Source organism: Balearica regulorum, chromosome 8 (genome assembly GCF_011004875.1).
Source record: "Balearica regulorum gibbericeps isolate bBalReg1 chromosome 8, bBalReg1.pri, whole genome shotgun sequence".
Lineage (NCBI taxonomy): Eukaryota > Metazoa > Chordata > Aves > Gruiformes > Gruidae > Balearica > Balearica regulorum.
The window spans coordinates 17,828,602-17,842,941 of NC_046191.1; the positions used below are offsets into that span (position 1 = coordinate 17,828,602).

The following is a 14,340-nucleotide window of genomic DNA, read 5'->3' on the forward strand; positions in this document are numbered from 1 at the left end:
TTTCCACTAGATAACAAGAATATTTTTTCAATTTGCTAGCTCAAAGGAGGCAATTCAGTGGGGTTGAAAAGTTCCCTTAATACTTGCTAATATTGAGTCAAATTAACTATCACACAACTTCTAAACACTTTTCTGTGGACTGAAGTGCTGTGTCCTGGTTGAAAACGAGCTTGTTTGAACTTACCAACACATTCTTTAGATTTAAAAAAAATATATACCTTTTAGGAAAAAAAAAAGCTGAACTAATAGAAGATCTGGATGCTAAGATACACATTTAAAGCTTCTCTTTTTTCCACTTGCAATGACCCTTTTCACAAATGCTCAATAAACCCAAAAGATGAAATAGTAATGAAGAAAAAAAAAACCAAAAACACTGTAACTGTCAGTGTGAATACAGCATACAATATTAAGTTTTACCATAACCTCTGAAATGTGTATGTCACCGTGTCTGCAACAAATGTGCCACATCAGCACTGTCAGTCCCATCACGCTTTCCAGGTTTGTCCCAGCTTCTCATATAATCTGTTCCATGAAAAAGATCTGCCAGCAATCACTGTCAACAGCGGGTCCCTCCTGACCCTATTCTCATTAACTCGAATTGAAAGAGTTTAATTTCAACCACAGAAAGACAATCACTTTCAGAAATGTTGCAAAAAATATGATAGATCATATCTCAGCATTTATTTATTCCCTGTCTCCAGCAATTTTTCAAATGCTTTGTCCACAAGCAGCAGGAAAAAAGTAGTTGATGTGGCAGACAGGAATACCGCTATTAAGAGTCTCTGTCAACAACCGATCATTTTAACAACTTATGGAAAGTTCACCTTGCTGTCCCCTAGCTGTATCTGTTATTTCTCATCACTGTAGTTAGAATAATAATCCTATTTTAAAACTTACTTAATTGGTCATTCTGGAGTTTCCTAAAACTTCACCCAAAGTATCTCATGCTAGCTACTGTCAGTAATAAAAACGTTTAATAAATTGCAATTCTTACATTGCTAATATTATCAGCATCATTTCAACAATAATGCAATGGAATATTCAGATGCCTTTGCAAACACAATGAACAGTACATTAATGAAAACACGTCACTGATCCTTACTTGTAAGTCTAAAGGTCCTTTGTAATGGTTTGTTGATTTAGCCAACGGTCATTTTGTTAAAATAGCAGATGTCAGTCAAATGCCTCAAAGAAGCAAATGAAGGAAACAATAAATAGCCAGAGCAGCTGAATTATGCTTGGTATGTTACTTCATCTCTGTGCTGCATCTTATGTGTTCAGACATTTGATGAAACAAAAAGATTACCTCATTACAGCACCTAGACAAAATAGGAAAAAAGAAATTTAAACTACTCAAGCCTAATACAATGGGTCCCATAACATGAGTGTTGTGGTTTAAACCCAGCCTGCAACTAAGCACCACACAGCCACTTGCTCACTCCCCACCCCACGATGGGATGGGGGCAGAATTAGAAGGGTAAAAGTGAGAAAGAAACTTGAAATAAAAAGAGTTTAATAATTTAAAAGAAATATTAATAATAAAAATTAAGAAAAAGAGGGGGAAAATTACAGAGAGAGGAAAATAAAACCCAAGAAACACAAGTGATGCAAATGAAAACAATTGCTCACCACCAACCGACCGATGCCCAGCCAGTCCCCGAGCAGCGGCCCTCCCCATCAGCCTCCTCCCCCAGTTTTATTGCTGAGCATGACCCCATATGGTATGGAATATCCCTTTGGTCAGTTGGGGTCAGCTGTCCTGGCCGTGTCCCCTCCCAACTTCTTGTGCATCCCCAACCTACTTGCTGGCACAGCAGCCTGAGTAGCAGAAAAGTCCTTGGCTCTGTGCAAGCACAGCTCAGCAGTAACTAAAACATGTATTATCAACACTGTTTTCAGCACAAATCCAAAACCTAGCCCCTTACTAGCTACTATGAAGAAATTTAACTCTATCCCAGCCAAAACCAGCACACACGAGTAAGACTCTGCACCTATACACAATAGAGAGCTATTTTAAACAATGGCCACCTGTGTGTCCCAACTCAAATTTGGTGCTTTAGCAGGTGAGTTATTAGCATACTAATGAGATCTTTGAAACAGTCAAACATAACAATGGAAAAATTATTTTGCTATAGTTTTCTTAATTTCCTCTTCAGCCCTGCACATCATTTTTCTTTCATGCATATTTTAGATTGATTTTACACAGGGTGTCCCACTTGCCAATGAGAGTAATGTAAGTGTGTTACATCAAGTCTTTTGGAAGCAGAGAGGTGCTTTTTTTAACAGAGCAAGGAAAGCATTGTAAAGAGAGGTGAACAGAAGAACCCTTAATACCTTACCACTGTTGTGAGGCCACATAACCCAATTATGTGTGTGCTCACATGCTAACAACCCAGCTATCTCAGAAAAATCTTAGATCATAGAAATAAGGTTTTAAAAAATACTTGCAGAATTGTGGTCTGTAGCGGTTATGTTCAAGAGAAGTACGATGCAATGAGCTTTAAAACTGTTTATATATAACAATGATGAAAATAATATTACTTGCATAAGGTTTAATTGCATTAAGAAGCACTTGTTTCAAGGACAAGAAAATTGAAGTATTTTATTATTTTGTATGATTTCAGAGGCATAAGAAACTAGAAAATTCTGATTCACATAATCATACAAACATTTCATAGAAGCCTATGTTTTTAACATGGCTAATTTATGCTAGAAAAATTTGCTTAATTTTATAAAAATTCACTTCTCAATTAAAGTGGCAGACTTTTACATTTTCCTTTCCCAAATTATCATGCAGCTCAACAGATTCTTGCACTACCTTCTTAGTTCCTGCAACAGCACAGATCCCCAGTGCAACGTACATAAACAGATTTTAAACTCCTTATAAAATAGAGTGTAGATTTCACAGAAATTTAGTACCTTAAAAAATATAGTTCCTCCTGGAATTTAACGTAGGAATCTCCACATTAAATTCACGCTGAAATTTCAGTTAAGTCATTTTAATTACTGAATTGATTTTTCTACACAAAGACTATACACCACCTTAAAAATACCAGCCAACCATTTCCTGGTGAGACTTGGGGAACGGCAGTGCAAGACAACTACAAGGACTACAGAAGTCCCAACTACTCGACTCCCAGAGGCCCAAGAAGTACTAATGACAAAGCCTGGCAGCTGCTCTCACAGCAGCACTTTCTATACTTTTTTTTAAGGCCCTGGCCATGGTCACTGTCTGATGGAATTCAGTTAAGATTCCAGCTGTGTGATCACAAAATGAGTAAAATATTTGCAAAACTTGCTATTGAATTTGTTCAGGCTTTCCACCATAGGGCCTGAGGGAAGACTATAGAAACAACATGGAGAATACAATACACAACCTAAAAGGTTACCTACCTGGATTGCTTCTGCTAGTGAGAGAGAGAACTGAAATAGGAGGCAACTAGAACAGAATTCTCCATATTGAATTCTTTTGAAACAGTCCTTTATCAACTGAGCTTGAAACAAAGTTAGCTGAGCTCCACAGCAGAGTATCAGGCCCATCTCCATGCTCCCCCTAGATCTAAAGAGTTTGAGAGAAGTTTAGTGTGAAGTTACCAATGCTGTGAACATGCTAAGAAAAAGGATGACGGGATTAATTATGTCACTGGACATCTGATTGTGAAGGAGCTTCTAAAGCAAGGTCTTTTATTTTGCTTTGTAGATTCAACCACGTAATAAATAAATAGGTAGACATGAGTAAATAGAATTCCTATTCTAGATGCCACTGTTATAACTTTATTGAGGACTGAATACTTTTAGAACAGCACACATGACTATTGTGGGAAAATAAAATAGTAATTAGGCAACTTAGCACTTGTCAATCTTGCCTATAGTATAAACACTGTATTGATTTAACTCAATCATTTTATTTAAATTGATGCAATTTGTGCATGGATAGAGTAGGTAGGTACCTATGTAGAAAGTCACTGCAATTATCTAATATGAGGCATATCTTAATTTTCCTCCACTGCAGGCTATTCGGTTTCACAAACTGTGATGTTTAAGTCTCACCCCTAGTTCCTGTACTATCTCATACCAAAACCACCTCCCACTTTTTTCTTGTGAGCTTTAAAATACCTATACCACCTATTTATTTTACACAGAGTCCTACAATTTTTTGTCTTTCAGTAAAAGAAGTGCATCCCATGGATTTTTTATTTTTTTTTTAGGAAAAAAATAAATTATTTTGAAAAGACTGAAAATAACCTCTGAGTTGCATTACATACATTTCAGTAAATCATTGTTTTAACTCCTCAGCAGCTGGCAGCACAAATATGTTGACAATGTCATATTAATTCTGTACTAAGTAATTTGTTCTTAAATTTGCAATAGAAACCCTACTATTAGATAATTATATCGGATGGAAGAGTTAGTAAGAAAAATCACGCTGTCTGTTTATTCCAGTTCTTCAGGATCACTTCAGCTGCATCTAGTGTGCTGTCTTTCTGCAAAACAAGGAGTATCACTATTAGTGCAAGTAGGGAGTTCTTGAAAAGAGAGTAGCAGTAATAATTGTATCATCCCAAATCAATATTTGGCAGTTTCACTTGCATCCTGTAAACATCTGTCAGTTGGTTTTTGATTAACAGTTATAGCTACAAATCTACACTACATGAAGAATTCAATGCTGATTCCTTGCAAATATTTATTAGGTATATTTAAAAGATAACATATTTTCTCAGTATTCATACTATCAAATTTAATGAAAGCAATACTTCTTATATAAATGTCTAGCATTTATACAGTGATGTACTTGGCAGCTCTATATTGGAGACATGCTAGCATAGTTTCCTAATCTTTATGTGTAGTTGGGATCTTTAAATCTCCATGCAACCAAGTCATGCTGTGAAGTATTTAAACCCTCTAAATATGGGTAATCTATCCACTGGCCAGTTGTGTGGCTTGGCTACAACCTGGTGAGTCATACAAGTAGTCTTTAACTTGACATGATTAGAGCTGTTTGTCCTGGGCAAGCCACATTTACAACCAGCAAGTTTCATCCTGGTTGTTACTGGCTAGGTTTATATCATAGTCTTTATACCTCATCCAAAGAATGAAGTAACACAAGCAGAAACTCTCCTTCATTACTGGTTCAATCTTTATGCTAGAACAGTTAAGGAGTTGCACATGTTCCATTATGCTGACTCTGTTACAGAATAATTGGAAAATATCTTAGGGCTGTGGGCTTATCAAAGCTTACGTACCTGTCCCCAAAATCTTTCAGTCTTTTCAAGAACAGATTCAACAGGTGGAAGAATATGTGAAAAGGAGGTGCTCACAAAATGGCAAAAGTCAGCCAATTCACAAAAAACATGTAAGATAACTTCCTGCGTCTTTGGGGATTTTTGTAATTTGGCGCTTGTGTGACACCCTATGTATCTTCAGGCAAGTGAGCTAAACCTGAAGGTGACCTCTTCACTGTTTTTCCTGTTGGAAACTGAATGGGCATAGGCTATACCACTCTGCTATACAATTATTCTCTGCTCTGGATTGCAGAATCCATGTTAATTGATAGTGTGCCTGTGTCATTCATTTTCAGTCACCAATGGTCAAGAACGTTTTTAAAAATCAATAGACTAAGCAAAAAAACCCCTACCCATCCGAGTTGTTTCCTGCCAGTTGCCCTTCTTAGCCATGCCACCCACATTTATGGTTTAAAGTCCCTCAGCAAAAAGACAGTTGAACCACTGGAGACCAGTGACGAGTGGCGTTCCTCAGGGGTCAATATTGGGACCGGCACTGTTTAACATTTTTGTCAGCAGCATGGACAGCGGGATCGAGTGCACCCTCAGCAAGTTTGCCAACGACACTAAGCTGTGTGGTGTGGTCGACACGCTGGAGGGAAGGGATGCCGTCCAGAGGGACCTTGACAGGCTGGAGAGGTGGGACTGTGCAAACCTCATTAAGTTCAACAAGGCCAAGTGCAAGGTCCTGCACGTGGGTCGGGGCAATCCCAAGCACAACTATAGGCTGGGCGAGGAATGGATTGAAAGCAGCCCTGAGGAGAAGGACTTGGGGATATTGGTTGATGAGAAGTTCAACATGAGCCGGCAGTGTGCGCTTGCAGCCCAGAAAGCCAGCCGTGTCCTGGGCTGCATCAAAAGAAGCACGACCAGTAGGTCAAGGGAGGTGATCCTGCCCCTCTACTCGCTCTTGTGAGACCTCCCTGGTGTACTGTGTCCACCTCTGGGGTCCCCAACACAAGGAGGATATGGAGCTGTTGGAGTGAGTCCAGAGGAAGGCCAGGAGAATGAGGCTGGAGCACCTCTCCTATGAGGACAGGATGAGAGAGTTGGGGTTGTTCAGCCTGGAGAAGGGAAGGCTCTGGGGACACCTTAGAGCAGCCTTCCAGTACTTAAAAGGAGCCTACAAGAAAGCTGGAGAGGGACTGTTTACAAGGGTATGGAGTGATAGGACAAGGGGGAATGGCCTTAAGCTGAAGGAAGGTAGATTGAGATTACATATTAGGAAGAAATTCTTTACTGTGAGGGTGGTGAGGCACTGGAACAAGTTTCCCAGAGAAGCTGTGGATGCCCCCTCCCTGGAAGTGTTCAAGGCCAGGTTGGATGGGGCTTTGGGCAACCTGGTCTAGTGGAGGGTGTCCCTGCCCATGGCAGGGGGGTTGGAACTAGGTAATCTTTAAGGTCCCTTCCAACCCAAAATGTTCTATGATACTTTGTGCTGAATTTTACACCAAGCTAACTTTCTGTGCCTAAAACCATCCAGCTCAGGAGATCCTGGGGGAAAATGTAACAATCGGTCTCGTGCAGGTTTCTGTACTGCTTTGATATTTAGGAGTCTTAAGTCTTCCCAGGACACAAATTTACCTTAATGAAGCAAAACCGTATATATTTTTCAAACTGCCTTTTCGTCTCAGGACCACAGAATGCTGAAAGAGGAATTGCTGACAGCTTCTGAAACATAAAATAGAAATAGTATTTGCTTATTTTATATATGTATTAAAAAAAATCTGTTCTAAGCATGATGATTTTACTATTCCATTTCTAGAACTCTCCCAACATGTGAGTGAAACACAAGGTTTGGTTTTGTATGCACTAGCTAGGTTTAACTAAATTCAAATAACTTTTCTTAGGTAAAACATTTCATAGGTACTTTTGTACAACTAGCATTTAAGCATGCTGAAAGAAAAGTGCTGGGATGTAACACAAACCTACAGGGTACATTTTCAGCTGAGTTTAGCAATATTTTAGCCACGTAATTATCAGCAGTTACTATAAACACCGAATAATATTTTGAGTGGAGTATCTCTACTACATTATTTAATACATACAGTTGCACTGCTCTTGATTTCAATGGAAAAGCATTTCTAAAACTAGAGTATGACTAAGACACTTTACCTTAGATGTTATCATCCATTTGACAAATTTATAATCATAAGGTTCTTTCTCATCTACATCAGAGAGATCCACATCTAAAAAAAAAATCAAAACGAACATGTAAGTTTTCCTAGACTCCATTGGGAAGGCATTCATTAACAGCACTTCATTATAGTTAATATTCAAGAATAAACATGTATGCTTTTATTTTAAAATATAATTAAAAATTATAGTATAACAATTAAAATAGTCCAACAGATTGAACCTTTCCATTCTGACCTCAGCTCTTGCTTTCCATTCAAAGCAAATTCAGACATGTAGCTTAGAAAAAAAATGATGTAGCATTCCATGTCCTCCAGTCTGGATTATTGAGGGATCAGGATTGTGGAGGGTACTGAAGAGTGTATTTATTGCATGGACAGCAATAATCACTGCAACTGCAGTTTTGTAAATTTTGGTAGCATTTTATAGTGTTTAAAAATCAGAATGCGTCAAAGAGCTTGCAGGGTATGACTTCAGATTAAGAAAAACAAACAAAAAAACCCAGGGGAAAGTATAAATGGGTACGAACTCAGAATATAAACCCAGGTGCTCCACTTTCAAACTTTTTCATAATTATAGACCTTTTGAAAATAAAAGTGTTTATCTACCTCCTTTATCCTGCCGAAAACCTTGCCAAAGCTTTGCAAAGCACGGAGAGTAGTCAGGATCACAAACAAAGGCTTTGCTGAAGCTTATAAAATCTGCCTCCCAGGCTAAGGTCGAACAGAAAATTTCAGTCCCAGTTAGTACTTCTGACAAAGTTATGCAAACATGAAATGAGAATATAGTTTAAAATGAAAGCTGCATTTTCAGATTCACTATAATATTTGCTTTCCACACCCTTTTTAGTAAACTTTATACTAACTTAATGTAGAAACATCAACAATCATAAAGTATCCTCCATCTGGAATGACAGGCTTTAGTCCAGCTTCTTGAAGTAGCTGAGCCATCCGATCACGCTTGCTTTCCAGCTCTCGAGACAGTGAGTAAAAATAGCAGTCTGGGTCATCCATGCGTTTATAGTCTATCCAAAATGCTTGCGCCAATGCCTCCTGGAAACATAATCAATGTTTTAAGTACTCAGGGACACTCAGTAAACTCACAGACACTCACACACTTCCTACTGAAATCACATGGATTTTTTCCTTCAATTCTGGCCCTTATTAAGCGAATCAGCATATACAAAATACACAAGCTACATCCAAGAGTGTAATTTGTTTATTACTTTGTGCTGTGGCAACACCCAAAGCACCCAATCATTTGCTAGGCACTAATCATATACAGACACCACAGTCCTTGACACAAGGGTTTACAATCTGAATTGAAGCTAAGTTTAAAGGCTTGATAATAACGTATCATGGAATACTGGAAACAACTAGACAGAGGTAATGCTCAGTAAAACAAGACCTTATTGCAACAACTTTTATTTGTATTTGCTAGGAAACCACTAAAATTGTCATGGTCTATGCAAGAAGCAGCAGTTTGAAGGTAAAAGAAGAAAGAAAGAATCTGCAAGACTGATTTATTTTTTTTAATGTCTGTTGAGCTGATCAAATTTGTCTCCTCTTCTTGCACCCCAGCATATATATTTTTGACAACTAAAAATTCATTGTTGTGATTACACTTTTATTAGTGAGGCCTACAGTTTTGCTACACCAGAAAATAACCTCCTGTGCTCCATCTGTACCTACCTGTAATGGAGTTGGGCAAGTATACAGTGTATTTTGGTGAACAACTTGCAAATGCTTAATCAGGTTCTGGGGGCCAATAGACCAACCAAGCTAAGGGAAGAAAGCACGCATATGTTATACTTACAGCAATGGTGTTACTGAAAATAAACCAAGAACTAAATTAGCCAATATCCCAAGTTTTTCTATTTTAAGAATTGGTAATGAATTTGTTCTGATAAAGATTTCAGAAAAGAGCTAGTTTACAAAAAGTTTGTTGAACGATGCCCTTAAAATTCTAGATTTGAGACAACAGCTACAGTTTCACTTATCCCTATCTCTCACAGGGTACTGAGCAAACTCTTACCTCTTTATTAACAAGGGTTAGAAACCAAACTGAGCATTTATTAGGAATGTTATTCCTAATTGTTTTAGAATCTTTCCATCTCATAAGCTCCTTTTTCAAAGGTGATTTGAGCATAAAAGAAAAGCTCACGACTGATTCATATGTCATGGTTCAGTTTGAAAACAGGTGAAGAAGAAGGAAATTAGTTGCCAAATGGTTAAATATTTTTGTTTCCTTTCTGATATGTATTTCAAAGTCAAGCAAAATATTATCATTAAATATTTTACAGAAATAAAAGACATTCCAAAACATACCGTTATCAAAATCTGAATTTTTTACCACAAAACAGGAAAGTTAAAATATAGTAATATCCATGTTTGCTCCAAGAATCTTGACTCATTTTGAACAAATCACACTGTGATTTCTTCTTTTTTTTTGGTATGGTTTTCCTCACAAGAGCTTATTAATCAAGAGACAAGAAGAGAATTAAAACATGGGTGTTCAAGACAGGTAATTGCTCCACCTGAATTCTGTCTTCGTGTTTTGAAGACACTGAGATTTGCCAGAAGCTTTCAAAAGACAGGTCATAAAAACAAAGACTTTAGTGTAATAAATGCATTCCGTTATTTATATAATTGAACTCTTTTATATTGATTCTTCTTACCTTCCAGCCAGTTACACTATATGTTTTTCCAGCACTTCCTATAGTTACTGTTCTTTCCCACATACCTGGCAATGTAGCTGTATATAAAATAAAATTAATTTGGTACAGGTGCACTCACATATTCCATGCAGTTAGAAAAACTGTAATGCCCCTAGCTTAGAGCTGTATGTTGGTATATCATTGCAGCATATTAGCCAAGCAATGACAATATGGTAAAATTATAGCAACTGTAACAAATGAGAAAGGATATATGGGCCAGTGCTTTTTGGCATGAAAAGAAGGTAAGGATTAATGAAAGGAGAAGGAAGAGGCAGAAAGTGAGAAGCACAGTTTGTGAAAACTACATCTTAGTTATCCTCAGCTAAAATGCATAATTATTCATATGATATGATCTAAGTAGTTGCTACCCATTCATCTCGGTACAGCATAATTTCTGATGCCTGATAATAGCACCATACACAACATTAACTAGGCACTGCAAGCCATTTTAATAGAATTGTCCAATCCAGTGTCACTAGCTCTCTCAGATATCAGAGAAAAAAAAAAAAAAGAAAAAAAAAAAGAATTACTAAGACTTCTAACCCAGACCCAAACACCACAAGAATCAGAAAACCAGCAGAGTGAGTAAATAAACTACGTTTTGTTATATAATTTGAACAAGCCTGGCACTGACCAACAATAGCAGCTAGCTAAGGATGTTTGCAACGAATAAGGGACGCATGGGGGCCTGTCTCTGTATTTGTATCTGGTAGGAGACCAAAATCCTTTGTTTTCTTTCCAAGGAGATGACAGAGCAAAGATGTCTTCCCATAGTTTGCAAATTTTTTTTCTGTACACTGCTTTAGGGGTGCTCTATTTGGACTCTAACTTAATTAATTTTCAACAGAAACAGATAAATCAAGACACACTTAAGTTTGAGACACAAAGTTAGACAAGGACATACCACTACTGCAATTGCAGTGGTCAACGTCCAGCTCCACCTCATTTGTACACTAGAACTATTACCAATGAATCTGTCAATTGTTAAATCTCCTCTCTAGGGAGGCCAATGAAAAAAAATAAAATCACTGAGTTTCATAAGGAAGTTTTTGCTGCAATTATCTGCATTAGACATGGTATAAGTCTTTGCAGTTATTTGAAAACATGTGTTGTAATTTTCGTGAGCACACTTGCCAAGAAGAGAAACAAAACAGCAGGAAAGAAGTTCATATTCCTATTAGCCCACCCATATTCATTCAACTGCTCTGTGATCTTGAAAACATAAAGGCAGTTTGAACAGATGCCTCTTTTCGCTAGCTAGGTCAAGAGTATAGATCACTTCCTAAAGGCAACCAAACTAGCTCTCACAGACTGCAAAAAGAATTGAATTTCAAAGCTAATGCCCTCTAGTGAGACTGTTTTGTCACATAGTCATAGGAATTTAACCTTGGAGATGGAATGTAACAGCATTTCAAACAATAGCAGCAGCAGCAAAAGGGCACAGGGGAAGAAGCAGCTCCATTGCTTTTACAAGCAGCAAGTTCTAAATAGAGAGGGAAATTCCTCCATGCCATATGGCAACATCATTATACAACACCATAACGAAGTCTGACAACAGTTTAAGACCTAATGAAGTGCAAGCTAACACATATAATAAGCCTGTTACCTGGGATGGCACTCAGCTTAAGAGGCTTGTTCAGAATCCTCAGTTATGAGACACAATCTCTAAAACTGCCAGTGCACCCTAATCATTACTTAGAGGAAGTCCACAGTTTTACGGAAGTCAGATAATGATGAGAAACATGATGAAGTGCTCTGCACTACAGAAAACTGCTTCAGTGACAGCACAAAGACTACTAATTTTATGATCTGTGGCTAGCAACCCCTGTTAAATTTTATTAAGGAACCACCATCAGACCCTGTAAATTGATGCAATATCCATCTTGCATCTCTCACAAAAACATGTCACTGCATTTGATAGAATATGTAGAGGTTAATACGGAAAACCAAGAGTTTTTAAATAGTGAAATAACATTCATTTTTTCTTGTATTATCTTTTGCAGACTTAAAAAAAAAAATCTAAGAAACTTAAGTTAGAAACAAGATCTGCTCTTTTTATTACTGCAATATTATTATTGTTTACAGTGTTACCCTGAAGGTTTTATAGTCATTTTAACACTAAAGTTAAAGATGCTCTCATGGGATCTGTTAGAGAATATGTATGTAAACCTAGCTGGCTAACTGTCCAGGTTTTAACTTGCATTATCATTACACGGGATTTTTACATTTTATGCTAAACTACAGAATGCCTTTTGTTCAACTGGCAATGTTTTGGTTTGAAGCACTAAAATTACAATACTGATACTAACAATAGAGTTACTGTGTCTTAATAATTCACCACCTGTCCACTAAGACAAAGTGTAACTGACAACATGAGTGTTCAGACCTGCTGCCATTGCCAAGGAAAATGTATTACCTTACACCACCCACAGAGATTTTGGTTCTGAGGACAGCTATTTGCATGAACCACCTGCTAAGCCCATGAAGAAAGCTTAAATTTAACTCATTTTACTTTGCAATTGGGACACAATAAGCCACACATGATCACTTACTGTGGCAACTTGTTAGGATGCACTGACTCAGATTACTATTGCGTGAACGTACCCAAAATGTTCCCCTTCTTCCATGTCTGAAGGTCTTCGAGAAGGTATCACTATCAAGGCACCACAACAGCCATGAAATGAGGCCACTTTCAAAACAGACTCATATTCTATGCATGGCCAATACAATCAATGTACTGCAGCTGTATGATCAGCAACTGTGTGGCTCAGCTAATAAGTATGGCAAGGTCATTTAGATATCGTTTCCTTTTTATTACTTATAAGATTCAGTTTTTAGAATGATCTAGCCCCCACTAATGGAAAGTTGCCTTTATTGTCACTCTACAGATATGATATTGAAGCAAAACAGCACAGTTGTTCAGCATTCAACCAGTGGTATAGCCAGGAAAAAAAAACCAAGCTTTTTCATGTCTAAGTTATATTTATGTCTTGATTTCATTGTTAAATCTCAACTAGATGTCTCTATGCACATGAATGAAATGTGCCTTCATTGTGACAGTAAGTACATCATAACAGATAGTTCATGCAAGATGCTACTATCAGAAAGAAAACATCTATACATATAAGAAGGAAGTTTGGGACTTTAGCCAGCTCAAATACATCAGCAGATCCAAACCAAGACCACCACACTAGACACTTTTACATAAATGCTTAGCTGTAGCATTATAGGACTGGGGAAGGAGTTCACTAACCTGCACTAGATTCACTTGTTCTAAGACAGTGGGAGTGATTCCACTAACTTCAATTCAAGTTGAAACTTGAATCAAGAAGTAAAACAAGACAGACAGGGACATAAGATCATATGTGGTTTTCTGGTTTGTTCTTGCAATGGTGCTTTACCCTGTATCAATACTGCCTGAAGATTTTAGCATGCTTTCACACTGCCCATGCAGCGACTTACTGCATTGAATTCAATGTCCGTTATTTAAAACTGTCACTGCACTTTGTAGTGTCAGTGTTCAGGCCATATCTCTGCACTAACCTTTCTACTTTTTACTTTCTTTTTATAAATAGTGGAGCGAAAATAATTGTGTTCCTCATTATGCATTTCCCTCATTGATTATCTCTACAATGCTTTGAGAAGGAAGTTTTAATCCCTGTTTCTTCTATTAGTTCTTCAGCAAAGCATAGTCCAATATACATACATGGTATGTCATGGCCAAAGTAACTGAATAAGGATGGGATATTCAGATGACCATAACTGATTTATGAGCATCAGTCCCGCTGCTTTCTATGGATATCTGCTCCACAATCACTTAAGAGCTTTTGGAAATTCTATTTGAAAATTATTCCTTAAAATATTTTTCAGAAAAGGGAGGAGCTCTCCTCTTACTAGTCTAAACATTGTAAAATAGTCAAAGCTTGAAGTTTGAGCTCCTTCCAGCAACCATCGTCTCCAAGAGGCACATTTACAACATCATTCTACAACCATTTCTAAGATGCCACAAAAAATCAGTACCTATTTTAATGTGTTTATTTCCTTTATACACCAGCCATTCATACACCTCATCACTGATGCACAGAGTATCATGTTTAATACAGAGATCAGCTATGACCTGGAGCTCTTCTCTGGTAAACACCTGGGATACAAGAAAGTAAGGGACAATGCATTAATCATAGCATTTAAGGCTTACTCTGAAATCAT

At 37.5% G+C, this 14,340-nt stretch overlaps 1 protein-coding gene across 5 annotated transcripts in view; it reads right to left on the reverse strand.

Annotated features, from left to right (window-relative positions):
- Positions 1–2,498: 2,498 nt before the first annotated feature.
- KYAT3 (kynurenine aminotransferase 3) overlaps positions 2,499–14,340 on the reverse strand; it is a 29,648-nt gene continuing 17,806 nt past the window's right edge. For 4 of the 5 annotated variants that reach the window (XM_075759858.1, XM_075759860.1, XM_075759861.1 and 1 more), the window contains 7 exons: positions 14,155–14,275; positions 10,096–10,172; positions 9,110–9,199; positions 8,284–8,470; positions 7,398–7,471; positions 6,867–6,953; positions 2,576–4,484 (listed from right to left, as the gene is read on the reverse strand). In XM_075759858.1, coding sequence (XP_075615973.1) covers positions 4,422–4,484; positions 6,867–6,953; positions 7,398–7,471; positions 8,284–8,470; positions 9,110–9,199; positions 10,096–10,172; positions 14,155–14,275 — 699 coding nt within the window. In that variant the 3' untranslated portion in view covers positions 2,576–4,421. Of the gene's footprint in view, positions 4,485–6,866; positions 6,954–7,397; positions 7,472–8,283; positions 8,471–9,109; positions 9,200–10,095; positions 10,173–14,154; positions 14,276–14,340 lie in introns of all 5 variants that reach the window. The other variant, XM_075759862.1, reaches the window with a different exon arrangement.